Source organism: Rhamphochromis sp. 'chilingali' (assembly GCF_963969265.1).
Source record: "Rhamphochromis sp. 'chilingali' genome assembly, chromosome: 17".
Taxonomy (NCBI): domain Eukaryota; kingdom Metazoa; phylum Chordata; class Actinopteri; order Cichliformes; family Cichlidae; genus Rhamphochromis; species Rhamphochromis sp. 'chilingali'.
In genome coordinates, this window is record NC_137944.1 from 31,053,804 (window position 1) to 31,080,411 (window position 26,608).

General features: G+C 43.3%; 1 protein-coding gene and 1 long non-coding RNA gene across 2 annotated transcripts; one reads left to right on the top strand and one right to left on the bottom strand.

Annotated features, from left to right (window-relative positions):
• Positions 1 to 22,915: 22,915 nt before the first annotated feature.
• Positions 22,916 to 24,587, top strand: LOC308384993 (uncharacterized protein). Its single transcript, XM_080863703.1, has 2 exons — positions 22,916 to 23,220; positions 24,110 to 24,587. Exons 1-2 carry the CDS (start codon positions 22,961 to 22,963, stop codon positions 24,174 to 24,176), a joined length of 327 nt encoding a protein of 108 aa, XP_080719829.1. The 5' UTR covers positions 22,916 to 22,960; the 3' UTR covers positions 24,177 to 24,587.
• A 131-nt stretch (positions 24,588 to 24,718) lies between these two features.
• Positions 24,719 to 26,346, bottom strand: LOC308385000. The gene is made up of 2 exons (XR_013969434.1): positions 25,876 to 26,346; positions 24,719 to 24,983 (listed from the first exon to the last, which is right to left on the bottom strand). It is a non-coding gene; the product is annotated as an uncharacterized lncRNA (long non-coding RNA).
• Positions 26,347 to 26,608: the final 262 nt, after the last annotated feature.

Sequence of the window (26,608 nt, forward strand, 5' to 3'; positions counted from 1 at the left end):
TAAGTGTGAATGTGAATGTGTGTGTGTGTATTGTTTTAATTAACGGAGCAAGCTGAATTTTCACGGTCCAATAAGAGACTGAGCTGCTCCTACTGTGTTTTTCTTTTACTGCTATTCACTGACGTGCTGGTGAGTTGAGAGAACGGTCGAGTTCCGTCTCGTAAAGTTCACACCGCTTTCGGAACTAGTCCGAAAGTAGAAGGGCGTGTGAGCAACCACTCTCGTCTCTAATACCAGCGAAGGTGATAGCAGCTGTATCGTGTATACATTACTTAATAAACAAAAATAAGTAAATACATAAATAAGATGGGTAATCAAGCAAGTGAAATTAAAACTCATTCCTGCTGACGAGCAGTGGTGAGAAAAGAAAAGTCCAGACGCCGGACAAAAACAGTGTCTGTAAACTGAGAGATTTAAGAAAACAAAATATAAACAGTCAGAAGAACAGAATCCAACTGCCAGTTTAGTAAAACCAGAAGACGAGACACTGTGCAGTGTCCACAATCCTTTTAGTAAACCATCACTCATTCCTGCAGCCGCATGTGCAGCAACACCCATATCAGGAAGAACTTAATAATCCCTTATTAAGTGAAAACTAGAGATCAAAGTAGTTTGAAGTAGTTTAAAAGGGTTGAAAACAGACCCCACTGAGTAGATATAAATATAAAAAGTACGAAATAAAGATGAAGGGAAAATTACAGTAGAAATTATCTTTAGAGTATTTGAAATTAATAATAGCAAGGATAACAACCTGTAAAGTGATATTAACAATGAAACACAGTTGGCATGATGACCATGCCCAGCATGTATAAAATGAATATAAAGCAAATAATTCACACGAAAATATTTTAATAACATAAATAAGGTATATTAAGGCTGTGTCACTGTTCAGCCAAGGACAGTGTGTGAAAAGGTAACTGTCTCCACCTTGGGAAAAGGATGATTCTGCAGGTCATCTGAAGCCCTTGATGGATACAAAATAAAATATAAATAATATATTATAATAGAACTGCCTGGTCCGCCATGCAACAGAGAGAACAAATGTGACCGCAGATTGGATGAATTCTAAATTATCTGTTTGCTGAATAAGATGATCCTAACTAACAAATTGGCTCAGGAGTAGTATAGTGGTACACACTGATAAAATATTATAATATGCTATTGCTGTTATATAAGACAAAGAGGATAATATTAACAATGACATAATATTAATATGAAGAGGCACCTTAATCGGTTATGATGTGAGGTGGATAATTGTTAAGCAGTAGTCTACATCAAGCTTAAGGTTTGCTGAAACTCAGTGTAATGACATGTGAGATGAAGACAATACAGAGAATAACTAAACTAATGAAGTGCATAGAGGCACTTGACCAGCTTGAAACTTATCATTCTAGAATGACACATTGCTGAGATATAGAGCACACCTATAATAACAACCAATAAGCAAAACCCTGTAGACAACAGCTAAAACTACAGGATTGAGAAGCTGAATTAAATATGTAGACACTGCTAAGCTGATGAGCATGTTCCACATTTTCTTTTCTTTTTATTTATTTGTTTCTTTTAGAGCAGAAGCTGCTATTCTGCCCAAAGAAAGACTCTAGGTCTGACCAACCGTTTCAGTCATGGGCAAAAAGATGTCAGTCAATAAAATTCTAAAAGATAATTTATTGACGAAAAATATATCAAGAGATAAAAGATAAAACAGTCCAGTGTCCCACTTATGAATTGTATAAAAACACACAGTCCCAAGGCCAGAGCCAGCTATGCCACACAGCCAAGTTGCACTCCACATGTTGCCTTTAACAGGGTTAGAAGTTGTCCTTGGAGACCCACCACCCTGCAAGCATATAGTCAGTGGTCACTCAAGCCTCTGGAACTCTGCTGCCTTTAGGCTGTGGCATATAATAGGCCCTGGACTGCACAGAGAGACAAAACAACACAGAAGTGTTTGTAGTGTGGGCTAGATGTAGACCAGTGTATCAGTGCAATCAAGTACACCTGCCTCTAATTAGTCCAACCCCATTCCAGCCATTGGCTCACCAAAAATGTGACAACCACAAAACCACTCCCAACCCAGTGCAACTTCACACAATAATATGGAGCTGAATTAACACAGGCACATTAGTCTACCATGTTACAAGCTGCATGCTATTAAAAGCCAACATATGCAGACTTCTGCCTTGTACGGGTGGCAGCATTTTTCTTTTTCTTTTGTGTCCTGACACGTTTATGTTTTTTGTTTTTGTTTGTAAGCGGAGACATTTATGAAGCTTTGCAGAATTTGACCATTCTGCAGAAATATGTCACTGACCACACATCTGGAGCAGCTACACCGCCATGTCTAAGAGTAATGATTTCAAAGATGATAACAACTACAATGACTGCTTATGTTGCCATGCCTGAAGAAGACCAGCATCCCGTTGCAATTCTGTTAGAGGAGAACTTGTAATAACTGCTAATGAATGACGTGGTGATTAAAAATGACTTGTCAAGTGATCACGCACTGATTAAAACATTAGTAGGTTATGCAGGTTTTCATCCTTTTATTTTTTGAAGTTTTCAGTTTTAAACATAAAGTTTTTCATTTTAAATATAAAGTTTTCATCCTTTTATTTTTTGAAGTTCTCATCCTTTTATTTTTTGAAGTTTTCATTTTAAATATGAAGTTTTCATCATTTTACATATAAAGTTTTCAATTTAAGGTTTGCATCATTTTAAATATAAGGTTTTCATCCTTGTATTTTTTGAAGTTTTTATTTTACATATTAGGTTTTCATCATTTTTAAATACAAAGTTTTCATTTTAGTTTTCATCCTTTTATTTTTTGTAGTTTTCGTTTTAAAATATAAGGTTTTTATCCTTTATTTTTTGTAGTTTTAGTTTTATTATTTTTTCTTGTTTATTCCACTTGTTATTTCATTTACTATGATTTTCATTTACTATGTTTTTCTTTTTATTATTTTCTTTTGTTTTATTCTTTAGACCAAATGACTTCCATTTCTGCTATGCTGACATTTTGAAAATTAAAAAATTGCTTAAGATACTTACTAAATAACCTTCACAGACAATTGTTGTATACATTTAAAATAAGTTAAAACAGGAGGGAATGTTACAGGAAAAATGATTCTATGTTTCTTTACCTTCTTTTAAATGTACAAAGATGCCTTTTGTCTGCCCTCTGCCTATGGTTAGATTAGTTTAGAATGATCTTTTTAGACTTTCCCAGCAAACACATCTTGTTTCTGGGACATATTGTTTTAGATTGTTTTATCTTCCCTAGCTCTCTGCTGACGAGACTAGCACCATATATGGAGTTGTTTTATTTTATCTGTTTATTATTTGTTATCCTGTTCTCACTGTCTCTGTGCTCTGTGCCTATAAAAATTACCAAGCCACTGTGCATGGTGTGAGTTGTTCTTAGCAGCTCACCCGTGTACACGTTTGATAAAGAAAGTAACTTTGTCTCATTGTGTCTTTATTTCTCCTGGGTCTTTTACAGAGTTTTCCCCCAACACAGCTTTAATGGTTTGGGTTGATACATGGTATACATTCATATTTTATTTACTTTTGTTCTGTTTTTAGAATTAAAGAATCTGAGATATGAGTCTTTTTTGGTTCACTGAATGCCAAATTAAAATGCATCTATGCATGCACAGCAGTTTAGTCATCTGGTTCTGTAAGCCATCTGCTTCAAGGCGCACAAGTAGAGAAGTGACACTCACTGGTTATTTTCTCTGTTTTGAACCATTCTCTGTAAACCCTGTGATGATGAGGTGCTTGTGTGGTAAAATACCAGTAGATAAATAGTTTATCAAAAACACAGACCAACCTCAACGATCATCAACACCCTCAGTAGATGCTGTATCAACAACTATTCAACCACCTTTCTTCCAGACTGTGATGCTGTTTGAACTTCATTAGGCTGTTTTGACAGAATTTACAGGGCTAAATGCTTTGAGTTGCAGACGTGGCTGAACAAGCACTGGAACAGGTGCACCTGATAAAGTGGCTGCTAAATGTATGTAGAGTGAGTTTTTTTGGATTATACAGTAGTTGGTCTTTGTTTTATGATGCATTTAGTTTTGTGAATAATTTTTGCGTTTCTATATTTCAAGCAATTTTGTAAAGTTTCCATTAAATCGTTTACATTTCAGTATTGCGTCTGAGCAGTTTTTACTCTACATTAGGCCTACATTTTGCATTTTTCAGTGAGGTTTTGGTAAAGGTAAAACAATACTTGGTGTCTTAATCTTAAAACGGTGGTGTTATAGAGACTGATTGACTTTTCATGTTTTGACCTGAAAATGAATTTGATTATTTGAGTGTCTTTTGCACAGGTAAGTCTTAGTTATAAACAATAGCTTTTAGCTGTCTTTAGAACGGCTTGGACATTCCTGATGTATAGACGTGAGACCAGTTTTCCCGTGCTTCACTCGTGTACGTTCATTCAAAGAGGAAAAAGAAAAACTTCCACAGGACTCCAATGTGAAAAGATACAAACAAACAAAAATGTGTTCCACAGCTTGCAAATCTTCTTACAGGAGTAATCAGGTGTAACTTATCCTTAACAACAAACATACTATGGTAGGAACACTGTGGCTCTGTCCTCCTCTGCTGCAGCGTCTTGCCTCTGCTATGCTAACTTTTTTCTCTCTCTCTCCCCCCTCCAGCACCACATGTACTCATTTGCATAAATCCGCGATGCTGGGTTTTTAACTATAAACTAAGCCTTTAAGGCAAACATATAAAACATATAAACTATATTACTTGGCTCTCACACCTGATGTGAACAAATTAAGCAATCAAGGAAAAACTGTCATGGCCTGGGTCTAGGGACCCAGGGCTCAGGCATTTTCAGTGTATGTTTATGTTTTCCGTGTGTTGTATTGGTTTGCTCTCCGTCTCTCCATGTGTCTCTGTGTGAGCTTCCGGAGGTGTGGGTTCGCTGAGGAGACTGCGAACCCGGAAGTGGTCTACTCGAGAGACAGCCGTCACCTGCTGAATCATTCCCCGCGACATCTACCTCACCGCCTGCAGTTTCATCCCGTTCACCATCCACATCACCCGCTCAACCATCTTCTTCACCTCCGGATCAACAACCGTCTATAGCCGCTCCGCAGCCGGAGGAGCGGCTCGGCGCGGAGGAGCTCAGCGAGCCGGAGGAGCTCAGCAAGCCCGAGCAGGAGCTCAGCGAGCGGGGGGAGCCCGCGTCGCCAGCTGAGGAGCTCAGCGAGCGGGAGGAGCCCACGTCGCCAGCTGTGGAGCTCAGCGAGCCGGAGGAGCTCAGCATGCCCGAGCAGGAGCTCAGCGAGCGGGAGGAGCCCGCGTCGCCAGCTGAGGAGCTCAGCGAGCCGGAGGAGCCCGCGTCGCCAGCTGAGGAGCCCAGCGAGCCGGAGGAGCTCAGCATGCCCGAGCAGGAGCTCAGCGAGCGGGAGGAGCCCGCGTCGCCAGCTGTGGAGCTCAGCGAGCCGGAGGAGCTCAGCATGCCCGAGCAGGAGCTCAGTGAGCGGGAGGAGCCCGCGTCGCCAGCTGAGGAGCTCAGCGAGCGGGAGGAGCCCGCGTCGCCAGCTGAGGAGCCCGCGTCGCCAGCTGGGGAGCCCAGCGAGCCGGAGGAGCCCAGTGAGCCCGAGCAGGAGCTCAGCGAGCGGGGGGAGCCCGCGTCGCCAACTGTGGAGCCCAGCGAGCCGGAGGAGCCCAGCGAGCTAATGCTGGAGGAGCACAGTGAGCTGGAGCAGCTCAGCATGCCGGAGGAGCACAGTGAGCCGGAGCAGCTCAGCGAGCCACCCACTGAGGACCCCGCACCGCTGCTGGCGAACCTCAACGAGCTGGAGGGACCGGCGTTGCCAGCAGAGGAGCTCAGCGAGCCTGGTGAGCCCGCGCTGCCACCGGAGGAGCTCGGAGGTCCGGAGGGATCCGCTGAGCCAGAGCTGGAGGTCGGCGTGCCAGAGGGGCCGCCACGTCCAGCAGCCCGGCCGCCACGTCCAGCAGCCCGGCCGCCACGTCCAGCAGCCCGGCCGGTACATCGGGAATCGTGGGTTGTGCTGAGGCGGGAGCAGCAACGCCGCCGCCACCGGACCCGTGGCCGCCCGCCAGAGCTGCAACGCCGCCGCCACCGGACCCGTGGCCGCCCGCCGGAACTGCAACGCCGCCGCCACCGGACCCGTGGCAGGCCGCCTGAAGCATTCTGCTTCCATCACGGGGGTGGAGGTAGGCCGCCAGAACTGTTTTCCCCACCACTGCCTGAACCGTAGCGGGTTTTGCCTGTTTTGCGGTCCACTGGGTCGGCCGCAGGAACTGTCGCTGCCACCATGACAGTGGTTGGACTTTTGAACTGGGGTTTTGGGGCCCTCCGTCCGGGACCCCCCGCCGCCCGCCCGGGGTTGGTTGTACTGTGGTTTTTTGTTTTGTGTTTGGTTTCTTTTGGGTCGTCGGGAGCCGACCCTTAGAGGGGGGGTACTGTCATGGCCTGGGTCTAGGGACCCAGGGCTCAGGCATTTTCAGTGTATGTTTATGTTTTCCGTGTGTTGTATTGGTTTGCTCTCCGTCTCTCCATGTGTCTCTGTGTGAGCTTCCGGAGGTGTGGGTTCGCTGAGGAGACTGCGAACCCGGAAGTGGTCTACTCGAGAGACAGCCACACCTGCCGCTCGTCGTCCTCTGCCAGCTGCAGCAGATTACGCTCGTCAAGGAACGGCATTTAGGACTGCAGCTGAGCTGAGGCCGACGCTGGATCCTTGAGTCAGAACTGCCGTGAGCTTTTACGTAACCTCCGAGGAAACAGATCCCCTGCTAACCCTCTGCCTTTTGTGTTACCAGGAATCGGGAGCGGAGTATGCCTCTAAAGTCACGGTGTGGGAATTTGAGTTTCTTGGAGTCGCCACCTTTCACTTTTCACGGACATCTGCACTGTGTGGGATTCAGGGAGAATCACCACGGGACCACAGTGCTGGGATTTTGTATATAGTTGTGTGTTTTTCACCTCCTGTAAATAAATCCACTGTCCTTCACTTTGCGTTTGGGCCCTGCTTTCACTGTCACTCCACGGTCTGCCATCGCAGCCCGTGACAAAAACTGTATTAGATGTCAGTGTAATAACAAGTGGAAACATTTTGTTAAGTGGAATAAGTTCTTGTTAAATGAACTCAGCGCTTTTCTGCTCTACCTAAGCATTCAAAGTGCGCACAGAGGTATAGTTAGGTTTTGAACTTATAGATTTTGTTATGTGGTGTATGAAACATGAGCAGTACACTTGCTAAAGCATCAAGGCTCCTCTAACACTTTATTCTCTATTCATGATTTTCTTTCACAAAGTTGTGATTATAGTTAAAAATATGTCAAAACACAATTAAATTCAATACTGTGAAACAGTACTTCAAATATATATAACAGTATTTATACCAAACACCATTGTACTTTCCCAAAAGGTGACTCAGCACCGTTCTCCTGAGTTTGTTTTGATGTTTAGGTGATTTTCCATGATCTACATGAACATTTCACACAGAAAAGCAGAACACGTCATGTTTTCATGTCTGTAGATCAGCCAGCAGCCTCTTAACAGAAAACACTATGATCAATGTTAGGTTATTGATATTTTACTGTCCATTATATTTTAATTCATGGGAGTAACAGTCTAATTAATAACCACAAAAAGTTGAATAAAGGTAAACATTATGGCGCCACCACATTGTCTGGCAACCACCTAGCAACAGATTAAAATGACCTGAACACAGCAGCACCTTTTTTCTTTTTTTTCTTTTTGTGTTACTGGTGTCAGTTTTTGCCTCCAAAAACTGCACTTCAGGTTTTAAGCACCAGTGGAAGCTTTTTCCAGATTTAGTCACTGAATTCAAAGAAGTCACTCTTCAGTGCATGTCAACGTATATCAAGATATTTTATCAGAACTGTCTTAAAAATACTAACATGTGACCTGCGCAAAGGTGATAATAACACCAGGACAGTCTTTATGGCCACAACCCCCCCCCCCCCCCAAAAAAACCCAAGCTGTAAACTACTTTCATTTTATTTTATTAACGACCTCCTTAAATACATTCCCTCTGCATTAAGTGACGCTCCGCTCTGCCTGATCATTATTGACTGAGTAAAGATTTATCTTCGATGTCATAAGTTATTCCCACAATTGTCCACTGATCCACTGGAGCCCCCCCCCCATCTGCTGGGACAACACAGACCCCAGCCCTCTGTTCAAGGTGTTAGTCTGCAGGATAAAAAGAAGTGTGGGGCAGTGGTTACCCACAGAGAGCCCTCTTCACCTCCACAGTACCTCAGTTTGGTGTTTCAGAAAGCTGCTGAATTCAGACCTGCACAACTTCTGTTTTAAACACTGAATATAGTGAGCTACATGAAGAGCACATGATGTTTTCTCTGATACAATTAAATAAAACCTGATTAAAGTCAAAGGTTGTCACTTGTATTTTGAACTAAAAACTTGTGATCTGGAATTCTTTCAATGTTTTTTGTCAATAGTGTGTTATTTATCATAAAGTAATTCAGAGTCATTCATACCAGAGTAACCAGAGAGCACAACATATATTTAACTTTCTACAGGACTTAAAGATAGTATATTATGTAACAGTCCAGACCCTCTGAGGATTATCTGAGTACTTCTAACATTACACAAAGCAAAGGTCTCCATCACAGTGTTCATGAAATGCTGGGTTTATCCTTCTTGTGAGGGAGCTGCTGGTGAAGATCACGAGCCCTGCGATGAGTTTCAGTCTTCCTGGTGTTTCTGAAATGATGCCTCTCACAGTGGGTCAACAGAACATCTGGCACAGGACAGCTGTAATGAAATAAAGGGAAGAAGTTTTGAAAAAAATCTTGGAAATGCCCAATATGTGAGAAGCAGATTTTGTATTTACTTTTCTTTTGCCAATCAAGATAACTAAAAGTATAATTTTCACCATACAATTACTAACCTTATCTCCTGCACTGTCTGTTTTGGGCTCTGGGCTCGTCCTTCCCAGCGCTCATGAGACTGCTTTTGCTGCACTGTGGTATGAGGTGCTAACCTGTTGACAGTGTTGGGAAGGTTAATTTAAAAATGTATTCCACTACACATTGCAGAAGTAACGTATTCTGAATACTTTACAACTACATGAATGTACTATTGCTGTGTGATTTATTACTATTACTGAAGGCTACTCGCCATACCAATACCAACTAGATGTTTAAATCTTAATATAAATGAGTAACAGTAGGGTGGACATTAGGTAAGTGTTGTGAAATCAGTTTTACCCCGGTTCTTTTATTCGTCGAGGCATCCAGAGACGGCACCGGAACTCAGTAGTTATTTCACAAAACCTTTATTCATCTTTATTTAAGCATGCACTTCTAGAAGGGAAGATGAGGCCGGTGTGTCCCTCTGCAAAATCTTCACCCCTTTGTTAGTTACAGCCAGCTTTATAGAGGCGACCCCATCATAAAACCCCCCACGGTGTGCTGCAAACTCTGTGTCTGTGTCTATGTGCACGAGCACATGAATGCCTACATGTGCGCGTTCCCGCGTGTCTATGTGAGTGCTCGTGAGTGACTGTGTATGCATACCTGTGTGTATGTGTGTGCACGTGAGTGAGTGTGCGTGACAGTTAAAACACTGTGGGTGTAGGTGACTCCCCTAGAGGTCATAAAAAACCCATCTCCCTTCCAGACCACAGTTATCCATTTCAAATGTTGAGACCCCCACCCAAACATTCTCTGGGGAATTTCAACTCAGCATTAACTCCTCTCTGTTTTACTTTCTCAGTTCAACTGGGGAGGGTCTCCTATACTCTACTCCTAAGTTCATGACACAATCAGGCCTTTATTACATTGAGGGCAGTGTCAGTGTCTCTACAATAATTCTAGATTCTATGTTAACACATTTCTAAACTCTAAATCAGCTAAATATTTCTACAAGTCCCCCTTTTTATCTGCCCTATGGCAGATAAAACTAAACTAAATCTCTCACCATAATGTTTTCATACTGTGACTCCCCATTTCCCAAAAGTGGCATCATGGTGTCGGCCTTTGTATCAGATTCTCCCACAGCACGATTGATGAGTCTTACGAACAAGGCTCTGATACAAGGCACACAACAACACCCACATGTCACTAATACTGCAATAAAAACAGACAAAGAAACCATAATTGACATAATGAAACCTTTCCATTGCCCAAAGACAGAGGTCATCCACGCTTCCAGCGGGTTATCCACTCCCGAATGCTCATACATTGCGGTGGACGTCTTTAGGCCTTCCAGAACTCGGGTCACAGAGCCGTCGGGAACTGTGTTATTTGGAATAAAAGTACAATACATAACCCCAAACATCGCGCAAACGCCCCCTTTTTCTCCCAACAACATATCTAACGCCATCCGATTTTGTACTGCCATTAAAGATGTTGGACTCAACAGCAAGCCCTTGCAGTTAATGACAGCACAAAGATCAAATGTATACGAGATTGTGGACCCTTTAACGTAGTCCAACTCTATACCGCCATAATAATCAAAACACTCATCTGATTTACCTGTTACCTCTGCGCTGTCACTTTTGGAGCTTGGCACGCTCTCTCCATCCCTTGAGTTCTCACGTCCAACGCTGCTGAAGATTTAAGGCAGAGCACGTCGTACACCTTAGTTGTCTTCCTCAGCGTCAACATTGAATCTCTCATTTTATTTAAAATCTTGCTGTGGGAAGTCTCCTCTCGAACTCCTGGAAGCTCAGTAGCACGGCTCTCTGTGTGATGTCTGCTGTGATGAAGATGATCTCTGATCCGCCTGAAGCCTCTCTCCTGGGGTCCGTTCTTCGTACCTCGCTAAGTAAGTTAGCTGGATTTGATTGTTGACGATTTCGCGTGATCTTGGATCGTTCGGTTCTCCGAAGCTCATCCGGGACTTGCTGTCATAGCAACAGATCCGTAAGCGTAAACCTGCTCGGGAGCAGGCTTACGTTATGTAAACAGGATTAGATCGTGGGAACTCAGGTATGTCCGCTTCATTTATACGGAAGCAACAGCGATATTTTACCACTGTTTTTCCATAAATAAATGTTATCAATGTAACTAAAGATAATGCAGTACTTGATCCTTTCATTGATTTCATACAGATACATACAGGTCATTTCCTAAAAAAAGGGAAATGTACTATTAATCATTCTATTTCATGTATTTGATTATTTCAGATGTAATTCATATTTCAGAGTAGTAATAGTAAATTACTTCATGTAAGCAAGATGAGAGACCACGGCTATAAAAGCGAAGGTGGATTTGGGAAGTCTGTCGCAGCCATGTCCTGTCCGTTTGTACGCGAGCAACCCATTGCGGAAGGTGCAAGATTGATAAGGAGAGTTTTCAGAATTCAGCGTATATTGCGGGATAGACAGGATCCTTTAGCTCAGCGCGACAGTGTGCTCATAGAGAGATATAGTTTTCCCGTGAGGGTATTATTTACTTAACCAACTTGTTGACGAGGGGGTGCAGGACCACCACCTGTCTTTTTTTGCTCTGCCCTTTTCTTGGTTGCTGTTATAAACAAACAAACAGATTATTTCAGGGTCTCTTTTCAAGAGACTAAAAGCAATATAAGTGATAAATATTACCATTCTGTAGAATATTCTTATATTTCACTTTTACTTGTTCCCATGTTCTAGTGGGTCCTGTCGTGGCTCTAATGTGAAAGAGGATATAATGTAATATAATATAATATGATATAATATAATATAATATAGTGTAATATAATAAATTTACCCTACCGCCTACTGGTGTTGGCCAGAGGGGCCGATGGCGCGATATGGCAGCCTGGCTTCTGTCAGTCTGCCCCAGGGCAGCTGTGGCTACAACCGTAGCTGCCTCCACCAGTGTGTGAATGTGAGAGTGACTGAATAGTGGCATTGTAAAACGCTTTGGGTGCCTTGAAAAGCGCTATATAAATCCAATCCATTATTATTATTATTATTATTATTATTAAATTACTTACGAGTTTAATTTGTCAGCAACTTTCTGCCAGCCCTCTCTCCTTGCTTTTGCAGCCTTTGCAGTGTTCCCTTGCGTTTTAATTAAACTCTGAAACTCCTGAAATCCCTCAATCGAGTTCTTCCTCTGCTGCCGAAAAATACTGAGCGCGCTCCTTCGACATTTTCGCCGACCAATCAAAGGGTTGCCGATCAATGTTTCTACTATCGATGCGTAGCCCCTGTTAAGCCACCCAGTGATCTCACATTACTTCATCCAGCTATACTAATCGTCAACAACAGGTGTGTTCGGAGAACCGGAATAGCGAGCTCAGAGTTGGCGCGATGATTTGATCTTGGATGTGTCATTTGATCTTGGATGTAGTAAGCGAGGTACGAAGAACGGACCCCTGGCCTCAGCTCCCATCTTGTGGACGATCATCTCAGCCACTCCTTCTCGTCATGGCACCTCACGACATCTACAGATTAAAAAATAACACTCCTCTTGCCACATGGCTTTCACCATGTGTCAACTCCCCAATGAGACATGCACAAGAATGTTGCACATTCTCTCTAAAACAATCTCCAGGGTTTCCCACTTGGAGCAGCCATACTCCAACCTGTAACCCTGTGTAAAAACATTAGTCAGCAGTTACATATTAAGCTTGTTTAACTCCCAGCTCCACCTGGAGCCTGTAACCTGGAAGACAAATCTGTTAAATCAAACTTCACATTTGCAACCAACTATAGATCATGAGAGTGATAAAGTACTCAGCATAACAGACAAGTATCATGTGCAGGTTTTCTCCAATCATTAAATCACTATTATTACCATAATTTGTCCCAAATCATGAATCATCCCAATTTATTCCACAATTTAATCTGTGACTTTCCTTAAGCAATGTCACTCCACCCATGTATCACTAGGAGCTCAATAGTGGCAGGCTAATGAGCCCATATTCAACTATTCCATAAACACTGCATCTCTTATTTGTTTTCTCATGTCACTTGTCTGTTTTCTGCTGAATCCTCCACATGCACTCTTAGAAAAAACAAACATTAGGAGCACACATGGATCATCCTGGTGGGCAGGCGTCGGCCATCCACATTCCAGAGGTGCCGTAAAAGGCCATAAAATTAAGCCTGCTGTAAGAAGAATGACACTGGTTTCAACACAGGAAATTTCTCACGTTATTCACATCGTCAAAGTAACCTTCAACATTTTCCGAACAACACAGTGTAACAGCATCACCAACTCATAACCTGTAAACACAGTTTTCTTCACACATAAACCCAGAAATTCTGTAGTAGAGAAACAAACATCAACCAATTGTTCTGTTATAAATCACATCATCAAATCACATGAAGAACTGTAATGGTGTAGAAAAGAAAATGCAAATGTTAGCACTGCGCAGATGTATACACACTTTCTCACAGTAACTTCTGTGAGCAACACAAGCCCATGAATAACACACCCCTGGTAGATTCACAAACACAGAAAGTGGCATTTAAAAGTTAAATTGGTACGGGCAAAGCTCACGCAACCTCAGATGTTGCTGTCATCTTTCTGCTCCTGTAAAAGGAAACACATAAATTCATCCACCCTTTTGTCCTGTCTAGGTGGAGGTTAACCTTGAGTCGTGGTCACGTCTTGTCAGCTTTTACCAGTCAGTCTGTTTGTTTTTATTTCCATTCACTCATTCATACATTCATTCTTTCTTTCTTTGCTGATAGTGGAACCTATCGCATTTAGTTTCCACTCTCAGCAAAATGACGTCATTTCAAAAAGAAAAAGAAGAACTTTAGATCGGATTACATCGCTGAATCCTTTTTAGGCAGGGACTCTCATTTTCTAATTGTCCCAAATAAGTGGCTTTCTCCAGAGCCCATTTTAATGTGGAGAAACTCACTTGCAACAATTTTCTCAACGACGTGTAGCGCTTTTAATTCCCGATGTGCAGATCTGCTTAAAGAAAAGAAATTCACAAAGAGAAATCAGTGCACTGTTCAAAAAATAAAAATAAAATGAAAAAAAAACAAATAAAACTGAAAAACAAAAGTAAATAAAAAGTACAGAAGCCCGGTCTTAGGACTTGTCACAGAATATTCTTTCTCTTATAGGTGAGAAAACACCAAATCTAAAACTTGGTGCCATGATAAAACCTTCCCCATACTTCAGAAACAAAAACAAAACAAAACAAAAACAAAAAATCTGCTAGTTTCACTCATTTAAACTCTGGCTGCAGGATTCTGTTCACCCCTGCTATCATGTTCCCCAAAATAATAATAATTCAGTCGTCTATGTATCAGTTCTCAACCCACTCAATAAACCAGACAGGATGATAGTAACCGTATTGCCTACTTAAAATTGTGTTTGACCCTAATGAGCTTCATTACGTGTGTGTGTGTGTGTGTGTGTGTGTTAGTCGGGTTAATACATTTTCTATTTCTGTGTGTCCTTTTATGTACCTTCCCCCTTTTTTCTGAAACAAAACTCCGTTCACTCCAAATTTTGTTTCAGAAACATCTCAATGAAAAACTCTGTCATAGTCAGGTACAGCTAAACCCCAAATGCTTGCAGGTTACCATCGGCAACCACGCTGTGTGTTGTTAACCTAGGGTTGCCAACCGTCCCTTAAAAAAACGGAATCGTCCCGTATTTAGAAACAAAAGTACACGTCCCGTATTGAGCTAATAAGGGACGCACTTTGTCCCGTAATACAGTGAGAATCAAAAGTAGTCTATAAATGTTAATGGAATTAACGCTTTGTTTGAAAACATAATTCCCAGCCCCTCTCCTGCTTTGTGACCAATGAGCTGACAGCACACTTATGACAATTCGAGTATGACAATTCAGATTACCGCTCATCTCATTGGTCGAGGAAAGGTCGCTTGCGGAGAAAATACCGGAAGACAACAGATGACCACAACAACAAGCATGGCCAACAGGGAAACAAACGCCGACACTGCGGTGCAAGTCTCGGACGACAGTACACCTAACGCTGGGCAGACACTGTGCGATTTTTTTCAGTCACGTTATTCAGCTCCTGCTCAAACTGCACGATTGACTCACAGGGGTTAGAAGTTGGTAGGTCACGATGCAGGTCTCACACTATACCACCCGATGCTCTGATGCGACCTGAGTGCTCACACTGTGCCTCCATAAAATGAAGGTTATAACAGAAATTCTGTCGTTCTCTCTGTCTTTCACTCACACAGACACACCACCACCACCATCAACTTTGCTAAATTGCTAATGAAAAACATTGATCAGGCAGCTGTGATTGAGCAGCAATGTAAATCCAACTATTTTCACGGTTGTTGTGGTCGTGATAATTTTGTGATGCCACATCGAAAATGCTCGGATGAGCTTTCCAAAGTTCCACAAGTTGTGCCTCCATCGCTTGTGTCCAGATCACACGCTGCACTGCCGTGCTGCTCCGTCTTTTTCACCAATGTTTACGTGTTTGCGCGTGAGCAGTGTGAGCGGCTCACGAGCGATTGATGATCGGGAGCTGGTCGTGAGGTGTTAATCGCTTCTCGTTACCCCACGTATACTACACGATGCACGATGAAGGCCCAAATCGGGCCGATCACCAAATCGGTCGCACGACTCATAAATCGTCTCAAAATGGGCCAAAAATCGCACAGTGTGAGCCCAGCATTAGAGCAGCAATGTTTGTTCCCCTCAGAGAAAGAAAAAAAGGCTGCAAAAGTACAGGGAGGAATGGGAAAAGGAAAACACCTGGCTGGGAAAATGCACGATAACACCTATAAAGCGCACTGCACTGTGTGCCGGCGCACTTTTTCCATAGGCATGCTTCTAGTGGTGGGCACATGAAGAACATGAGGGGCGTGAAAGCTCGGGGAACCCTTAACCAATTTTTTGTCCACTAGGCCACGGCAGAAGCAGATATGGTATGTAAACACTGGTTTGTTTTTTTTAAACCCTCTGGTTAAGGTTAATATGGGCATGTGCAGTGAATATCAGCGCTATGTGGCCAGAAGTGTGATAATATAATTTATTTTGTGTAATAAACAACTGCAAGGATAGATGATTACAACAAATAGATGACTAATACATAAAAGTAATACATAGATTAATAATGATGATGAGTTAAGATGCGTAATCATGGGAACAAGCGGGTTTACAAACAGGAGCAGCTGATTAGCATTAGAAAAGCTGAAATAATACCTCAACTGAAGCCAATTGTACTAAATGCACTATATGTGCACTGTTACAAGAATATTTTTGTTCTATTGTTTTCTATTAATTTATATAATTTTAAGTTAAGCAGGACAGAGTTCTTTTAAAGAAAGATTTACTTATATTCTCAAAAGTTAAGCATGACAGGCTTCTGTTTAAGAAAGAGACCTGTTTTATTGTGTTAATGTTGTCATTTTGAGCTAAAAATAAATGGCTAAATGATCATTTGTTTCCCATATGGTCATATCACAAAGAATATGCATCTGCTTAAATCAAATTCAAGTCAAATGGTTAAAAAATAATTTCACACACAAAAAAAGAGCTACAAAATTCACCACACTGGGAAGGGTGAACTGGGTTGCCCGGCCCTGGCCACGAGGTGTCCCTTATCTATTTTTCAGGGAGTTGGCAACCCTATGTTAACCCCTTCTACAAATACCCTCTTTTGATGTGTGCCACTTTGTGTATGATTTTGTGTTATCTCTAGTGCATATTATGTGCATGTGTGGTGTCACCTTTCCATTTTTCTAACAGTACTCTTGCATACCTCAGTGCTTGTCTTCCTCCCCCTTTTGTAGTGGTCTGGACACTGTCAATCCTCCACTTCAAAGCAGTCGCTTGTCTCCCCGGATTCCTTAACCCAATTTGGTTCCCCACACTAAAACAGCAGCCTCTGTCCACCCCTTCTCCTTTCTCTCCGTTCTTCTCTCCCACTTTGCAGTCCAATGGCAGTCAGTTCTCTTCAGCTTTGTTCCATGTATCTTTTTGTCCCACTGTCTCTTTCATTGCCATCTTGCTCCAAACATGGCAAATGTCAAACTCAGACAGTCTTCTCAAAAGTCCTTCACACACAGTGAGGTTGCAGCTTGCTGGAAACGCATCTCCATCCATCCGATCTATATGGTGGATCTTCTCTTTCTGATGCCGTTTGCCCACAGCGCTGCTGGACCTCTCTGCTCAGAACTCTGGTATTGTCTCTTGGACTGCTGTCCACTGTTGATGTTCATGCTCATGCTTCTGGAACTGCACTCCGTGTCTTCAGGGAGAGATTAGCTTCCTTGGAGCTTGCTTGTTCAGGATGAGGACGGGAAGCTGCAAAACAATTCAGCCAAAAATTCTGGCTGGGTGTTTCTATTTTTTTTCTAATGATTTTAGCCTATAATTTTCTTCCGACCGCTGCCTGTGGAGAATTGATCCAGGTCCGTTCCCCACCTGTAATCGACAGACTGAGAGACTTTCATTATTCACTGTAACTGCATATATTTTCATCACTAACCCTAACCCACATCTCCACTCATTTTGTTTTAAACTCTGACTTTAAACCCCAAAAATGAAATTTTTATTTGTTCTTAACCGCAAACACAAAAATCTTCTTGATGTTGTTGTTAATTATTTTCATCCACAACACTCCAAATTATGTTTTCTTTTGTGTCCAGCAGGGGAAGAAGGTGACCTGTAGCGTCACTGCTTCCCCCAGTTGGAGACAATTTCCCACTCACACTTCCACACTTTTTATTTTCTTTGTTTTCATCATTTTCTTTCTCTCTCTCTTTTTTTTTTTACCCCATTGTTTTACACCCACACATTAACCTGTTAACTCACTCCTCCAACATCATTTTCCTTTCACCCCAACAGCTCTCATACAGTCAGCAATCAAATTCTTTTACTCTTCGTTCGTTCCACCTGTGAACCCGCCCCTCGAGGCTGGCTCACACACACTTCATACTTCTTGCAGTCCCATACAAACTTTCTGCGAGACACTTCTGCTGATTCAGGACAACGCGCTAATCAGCACACAGAGTGGGTGCCGTCCACTCTTATACACCTCAACCTAACTAGGACAATTAGGCTCACGATCTTCAGATCGCGCCACATTTGTCTCACGAACTATTCAAACTGCGCCACGGACTGGATACCGCAGTTTCTCTTCCCCATAAAAAATAAAACCAAATTAAACCCCCCAATTGACTTCACAGCTTGCAACAATTCGTGACAGAGCCTCCTGCCGCAATTTCTGCACACCACAAACACACACTTTTAGACACAAATTATTTTTGTTACTTTAATTGACTCCCGTACTTCAGACGAGACGCCGACTCTAACGGCGCTTTCACACAACTACACAGTCTACACACACTGCAGTCGTTCTCTCACTAACAAAGCAACTTGCCCCCACTCTCATGCAGGTTATCAACCGTGACTAGGATCCAACACCTAGCTTTAGTTATTTAAGGCGCCCCTGGTGCCCAGGTCACCACCCCGGCAAATCCCAAGGACGTGTCCAACCAAGGGTGGAGTTGCCAAACTCGGAGCGCACACGGCCCTCAGCCGGTGACGAGGCCTTAAACCCCGCTTTCTAACTAATAGTAAACACGTTTCCTGCTTTAACGCACGGGGACGGATCATACACCGCCACTTTTTTCCTAATAGCTAAGACGGATCACACGCCACCACGGATGAAACACCGATGCTATTAATTACTAACTAAGACGGATCACACACCGTTTCTTTAACCTACTGAGTGAATTTACACTGAGATACGTTCAACTTAGCGAACAGATAATTTAGGCTAGACGGCACCGGAACTCAGTAGTTATTTCACAAAACCTTTATTCATCTTTATTTAAGCATGCACTTCTAGAAGGGAAGATGAGGCCGGTGTGTCCCTCTACAAAATCTTCACCCCTTTGTTAGTTACAGCCAGCTTTATAGAGGCAACCCCATCATAAAACCCCCCATGGTGTGCTGCAAACTCTGTCTGCGTCTATGTGCACGAGCACATGAATGCCTACATGTGCGCGTTCCCGCATGTCTATGTGAGTGCTCGTGAGTGACTGTGTATGCATACCTGTGTGTATGTGTGTGCACGTGAGTGAGTGTGCGTGACAGTTAAAACACTGTGGGTGTAGGTGACTCCCTAGAGGTCATAAAAAACCCATCTCCCTTCCAGACCACAGTTATCCATTTCAAATGTTGAGACCCCCACCCAAACATTCTCTGGGGAATTTCAACTCAGCATTAACTCCTCTCTGTTTTACTTTCTCAGTTCAACTGGGGAGGGTCTCCTATACTCTACTCCTAAGTTCATGACACAATCAGGCCTTTATTACATTGAGGGCAGTGTCAGTGTCTCTACAATAATTCTAGATTCTATATTAACACATTTCTAAACTCTAAATCAGCTAAATATTTCTACATGAGGCTGCACTTTTAGCAGTTATCTCATATAGAAAACTATTTGGCGCGTAAATAAAACAGGTCAGCGGCTCCGAACCGCAGTAAAGGGACCTCTGGCTAATACGTTGGGTTCCGTGTCGGGCTCGTAGCTGAAAACTAGCTTTGCTTTGTTGTTTGGTTTAACTTTGCTAGCGAAAGACAAAGAGAGGCGTTGACAGCACCGCGCCGATGCCAGTGTCGCTGGCATCAGTGTCTAGTGTCATTTCTCCATGGTCAAGTGGATAGCAAAGAACAGGGGCAGAGGTGAGTCGACACTTCAGCTTGTCGAAAGCTGCTTGGTGCTCAGCATGCCACTGAAAATGTGCGTTCTTCTTGGTCAGGTTGTGCAGGGGTTCGGCTATAGAGGCAAAATCTTTCACGAACCGGTGATAATATGAGGCTAGGCCGATGAAGCGTCTGACCTCCTGGATGGACATAGGTGTGGACCACATCTGAACTTTTTGAACTTTGCTGGGGTCGGTAGCCACACCATACTCGGATACCACATGGCCAAGATAAGCAACTTCGTGGCGAAAGAAGCAGCATTTGGCAGGTTTCAGTTTCAAGTTAGCTTGTTGAAGTCTATAGAATAACTGGCCAAGCCGTTGCAGCATCCCCGACACGTCCTTAGCCAGCACGATGATGTCGTCCAAGTAGACCAGGCAGGTCTCCCACTGCATGCCAGCCAGGATGCGGTTCATCAGCCGCTGGAACGTCGCCGGGGCATTGCATAGTCCAAATGGCATGACGTTCCACTCAAAGAGGCCTGTCCTAGTGCAGAAAGTGGCGGCCCTGCGTGCTCTAGGCGTTAGTGATGGGTCGTTCGCGAACGAAATGGCTCTTAGAGCCAACTCTTTGACGTGAACGACGCGAGCCGGCTCCTTATCGCGAGCCGTCACGTGGGTTTTTTTTTCTTCCCTTCTCTCACCCTCTCTCTCGCACTTTTTTTCCGCTTCACTGTGCACGTGAGCCTTGTGCTTTACGCTGGGCAGAGGGGGGAGGGGCGGTAGTTACACTCAAGTAGCACAGGAATAGAGCCAGAGGGAGAGAGAGCCAGGGACAACAACGTCACATTAGAAAGGTATAGTAATCATCCACAACTATTTTCAGTAGTGGAAGATAAAGGATTCAGAAAGTTTATTCATGCAGGTCCATATGACAGAGAATATGCATGTTCTTTTAGTTTTCATATTATAATTTATATTTAATTGTGTTGTGGTTTGCAGTGTTTTGTGTTGTTTTCACTTTAAATTTGTAAAAGGAAAAAGCTGAAAATTTAAATAGTTAAAAGTTGAAATGTGAATAGTTGATTTTTGTATTATATGATTTATTTATTACATTTTATGTGGAGTGAATAAATAAAAGTATATTTACGGTGGCCCCTAGAGACAAAGAACATACAAACTTCAAATCACGTACGAACTCTGAAGCATGTACAAACTCCAAAACACGTAAAAACACGTAAAAACTCCAAAACACGTACAAACTCCGAAGCACGTAAAAACTCAGAAGCACATAAAAACTCAAAACACGTATAAAAGACAACAGAAGTGCTCCAGGATGCTGGGCGCAGTGTTGAGCTTTTGTTATCTTGTGGCTACACAAGCCAGCAAGTACCAACGACCGGATTTGGTGTGTGGTAGTAACAGGTAAATGAACTTTTTTTTAAATTATTTGAATATATATGAGTGCCTGTGTATAAATACACAAACAATACACACATGCTTTCAATTGTGTAATTTAAGTGATCTAGTAGCTCTGCTTTGGAAGTTCAGTTCATGCTAGAAATGTGTTTTGGAGTTTGTACGTGTTTTGTCTCTAGGGGCCACCGCATATATTTATATATAAACATATATAAATAAAACCACTTTTTTTTAACGTTAGTAATTCCTTTTGTGCATAATTTTACATTATTGTTAATAATAAATTAATTAAAGCAACAAAACAACCTGAAGAGCCGGTTCGGAGCCGAAAGAGCCGGCTCTTTTTAGTGAGCCGAACCGAAAGAGCCGGATCTCTAAAAAGAGCCGGAAATCCCATCACTACTAGGCGTCAGCTCAACCTGCCAGTAGCCTGATGCGAGGTCTAATGTGCTGAACCATCTGGCAGTTGATAGTGTGTCCAGCGTGTCCTGGATGCGGGGCAGCGGGTAGGCGTCTGTTATGGTGCGGTCGTTGAGAGCCCTGTAGTCAATGCAGAGACGGTATGTCCCATCTTCCTTACGCACCATAACGATGGGCGAGGCCCAGCTGCTGCAGCTGCGTTGGGCGAGACCGCTCTGTAGACTGTCGTAGATCTGCTGATCGGCATTTTGCTGCTTTCTCCCTGCCATTCTTCATGGATTTTGTTTGACTGGGGTTATGATGTCATGCTGCACAAGGCTGGTTCGGCCCAGGTCAGCAGGCCCTATAGAAAACACATGTCCACAAGTGCAAAGCAAGCGTTTCAGTTGGAGCTATTCATAGCCATTGAGGGCATAGAGCTCCTGCAGGTGTAGCGGAACCACAGGAGGGCTGGTCAGTGAGTCTGCAGCTGGGTTCCATGGCCTCAGCTGGCTGGAGGAGCCCGGCAATGGATCCTTCCTTAATTGTTACTGCTTTATTGCCAAGGTTAAAAAGGCGAAGTGGGACAGCTTTAGAAGGCGGTGCGTTGACTAGGACTCTGGCGATAAGTACTTTGTGCTTCTCAACAAAACCTTTGGTGGGACTAAGCATCATGTCACCTCGAGCTGCTGCACCAGGATGCACATTGCCTTTCACCATATACTCTTGCCCCGGCTCCACCACCACAGTTCTAGCTATTCTCACTGCGTGTGACTTTGTACTGGCTTCGGTTTGGTAGTAGAGCACCTCTTTACCGAACAGGATCATGCGGCTTTTGCCAAAATCAAGACGTGCTTCAGCTTGAGTGAGGAAGGGATGCCCAAGCAGCACCTCATTTCCTATTATATCTGCCACCAGGAAATCAACATCCACCTGTCGATTGTTGATATTGACAGGTATCTGGGCTTCACCTAGCACCGGCACGTCCCCAGGTCCCACACCAAGCAAGGTCTCAACAACTGAGGGCTGTAGTGGTGGCCTCACGTCTGGGTGGATGGAGTTGTAGTAGGGCAGCGGCAGCACGCTCCTCCGGGCCCCACTGTCCAAAACAGCACATACCTCCACTTTGTAGAGGCGCATGGTGTTGGGTCTGTGTTTCCACAAGCCCCGCTAATTCTAGAGACTTATTCATCATGAAGAAAACAAGACAGTCGATCGATCGATTATTTGCGCAAGGGAGGCCTCGTCTGTGTCCACCACGAAAATGACCCCCAGATCTGACCTCCTCCTGCTACCTTTTATTGAGAGACAGTTCACACAAAACACGTCAGAACAAAGCCAGGCCCCCTTGGTTCTAACGGTGTGTTCACACCGAACGCGATGGACGCGAATAAAACGCCCCAAACGCCCCTAATTTGACGCGTGCACATTCGCGTCTCAACGCGTGTCCAAGAAAAAACCGGAAATGTGGGAGGAAGTTGTGCCAGACCGGTATCTTTGCAAGATGGCAGCTGTCGAGCTAGCGCTTGAAGAGAGAGTCTCCCTTCTCTATGTACTGTGGAGAGCAGAGCAGCAGCGTAAAAGACGTCCTCGCCGTACCTGGGTCCATCAGGTCCTCCAGAGGCATGAGCAGTTTGGTGAGTTTCACCATTTGCTCCAGGAGCTGCGCCTGGATGACAGCCGATTCCAGCGCTATCACCGTCGGCCAGTTTGAGGACCTGCTTTCCCTCGTCGGTCCCAGCATCGCCCGCCTAGACACCAACTACAGGCGCTCAATCCCACCTGCAGAGTGCCTGTCCGTCTGCCTGAGGTTAGTAAAAGTATTTAATACGGTAGTCCTTTATTGATACCTGTGCTAATATGCTAAACCATCCAGTTATACACTGCTAACATGGATGTGCTATGCTAACAGTGAATGCTGTCGGTGTTTACTGAAAGAAAACTGTGGTATGGAGACTGTTTATAATATTTCTAGTGATACTCAGAAGCTCTCATCAAGTCCTGATTTAATTCGATTTATGCTGTTATCAGTGTTTGCGATGATAGCATGGCTGTGGTGTCCTATCAATGTATGCGCTCGGTGTTTGCTGATATCAAACTGTAGCATTAGGACCACTGAGTTAACCTTTGTAGTGATACTCACTCCTTTTTATTTAGACCTGGTTTAATTCTGGGATAGTTGAATATTTGTATATAATCCCTGTATCTGTCAGACTCTATAGCAGGGGTCACCAGCCTTTATTAAAACAGAGTTAGATAAAACTGTGAACAGTTTGGTTCATCTTTAGTTACATGGTTCTATCTTGATAAGCTATGTCTTATCACAGATTAATTTTTCAAAAATATTAATGATTTAAGCAAGGAAAGGGCTACATGTCAACATACAACTCTTTATTTCTATTAATTTCTTACTTCATTCCTACCTGATTGACATGTTTAGGAATTATGAGTGACTGGCTCACTGTAGTTGTAAAAGTTGCTACCAATCAAATTATGATATGTTAAAGTTAAAACAAAACACAACTGTTTTAGATATTATCTAATATACATTTTGTAATTATCCTTATAATTACAAAATGTTTTATGTAAGATTTAAGTTTTGTGATTTAAATCTGACATCACAAAAGTATTTTGGAATTTGAATAATGTATTTTGTAACTGCAGTACACATAATACTGATTTTGAACAATTTTGTCCAGGTTCCTTGTCACCGGGGACTCCTTCACGACCAAGCATTCAGTTACAGAGTCGGTGTGTCCACGGTGAGCCAGATCATCCCCCAGGTAGCGACGGCCATCTGGGACTGTCTAGTGGACGATTTCATGGCTGTGCCTTCACCTGGAGACTGGCGGTCCATCACAGAGGGATTCCAGGAGCGCTGGAACTTTCCTCTGTGCTGTGCAGCTCTGGATGGGAAGCACGTCCAGACAAAGGCACCCCATATATCATATAGGAGACACACACATTGATATACACTAAATATTTATTTCATTTCTTTTTTGTGGTGTCCAAATTTATGCACCTGCTTGATTTTGTTTAAACAATTATTGCACACTTTCTGTAAATCCAGTAAACTTCTTTTCACTTCTCAAATATCACTGTGTGTGTCTCCTGTATGATATTTAACTGACATTTTTTATTGTAACAACCAACGATTTATACAGGAAAATAATGGCTATTAACAAGGTTGCCAAAACTTTTGCATCCCACTGTATCAGTATATTTTGTCATTAGTATAATATGAAATAAATTCTACATGTGTCAAGTCGTGTGCCAACATTTGCTGTGTAGTAGAACTGAGACATTAGTCATTATAAACATTTATTTGAAATAATATTAAAAGTCTCAAACAGAAAAACATTAAACATAAATATATAAAATATAAGAATTTACAGAGAGACAGGAATAAAAAGGACCAGCTGCTCTCCAGAGCAGGAACAAGGCTGAGGAGGAAATGCTCCATTGGAGACTGGTGTGGCCTCTTCAGGGACTCCAGGGTGGCCAGCTCCACCGCCGATGGACCGTCCTGGGACCCGTCCCTCATCTGCCTCGGAGCCGTCCTCCTCTGTGGGCCTGTAAAACAGCACAAAACACAAAGAAATGAGAAGGCTGCTACTAGATTTTAATTTCAACATTGAAAAAAAAAAAAAAAACAATAACAGGATATAATCAGATTGGTTGTAGATATTTAGTAAAGGTGATCACAAGGGAATCCCACCGACTAAAAAGGTATCAGTGCTTGCTGTACATATCTGTGGGTGCAGCAGCAGGAGCTCAGGGACTGGGGATGCTCTGCTGCAGAATCAGTTGGTTCTATCAATACAGTATTAAATGTTAACAGGTTGGATATAATAATCGTAGAGTAGACAGTGGTCCCTCATTTATTGCAGGGGTTCTCAGAATAACTAGCCCCTGGTCACGCACTTTATACACTTTTTTCCCCACACACATGAACATTGGTCACAGTTCTCACAATTGATTCTCAAAGTGCAAACCTTTGTAGATTGCTAAACGTAAAAGTATTATTATGCCGCGGTTTGTCTTCATCTGCCCGCCACTTTCGTGCGCCTTTTTCCCTCGCGGTGCAGGTGTCTATTTCCGAATGAGGGTCACAGTTATGGGTGTCTTTGTGCTGTTTTTTCTATTGGACGTGATGGTTATCAAAACCAAACGTGATAAATTTGGCAAGCGCAGGAGACACGACACGGAGCAGATTTGTCAATCAGGCTGCAGAATGCAATGCTGTACTGTGCAATAAAAAAATCAGCGAAAAAGCAAAGCAGTGACGGATGAGCGGGACCACTGTGTGCTGTTTATTAATAAAAAAAATATATTCCTATATGACAACATGCATAAAAGCAGAACGGTATTTGTACGTCAGTGGGAAAATAGCGGTGGCTTGCTAGCTTTTGTGCGGCTTCCCCGGGTCAGTGAAAACTTTCAAAAGAGAAATGAATGAACTTACCAGGTTGCCCGATCTCTTCACATATCTTCCTCCAAGCTCGGTCCTTTTTATTCCTGTCTCGGTACAGAAAGCAGCTGGTGTTGTACAGCTCCGAGTTGTTTGCTACGGCATTGATTAGCCTTCCCTCCATTGAAGTATGAAGGGATTTGGCTGGATCTGCCCCTTTGACCTAGGTCACAGCCACGTCACCAGGCTCCTGATTGGTTGTCGCGGCGCGATTTGACGCTGGAGTTCAGCTTTTTCCAACTCGAGCGGTAGACGCGAAACGTGCGTATGCACAAAATGCAACACAAAAACTCACGCGCGTGGTTTTATTCGCGAGTCAAACGCGCCTGACGCGCGTTTCACGCGTTTTGGCGTTTTCACGACGCAAATCTGCTTCCGAATTTTCGCGGGACCTGCAATCGCGTGTCATCGCGCCTTTCCATTGACTTTACATGTAAACCTGACGCTCTATTCGCGTCCATCGCGTTCGGTGTGAACACACCGTAAGACAGGCATTGTATGTATGTGTGAACTTCTGTATTTAAGTAAGAATGCGTGTGTGTGTGTGTGTTATGTGAGAATGTGTGTGTGTGTGTGTCAGACCTCCTGCTGATCAAAGGGTCGTAAACCCAGGAAGCTTACATCAAAAGAAGCAGATCTTCCAGATAGGATGTATCTACAATAAAACCTCCCCCAGCACAGAGTGGTTGGAGAGGTGGTCAGGATCAAAGGAATGGCTTTGATCCTA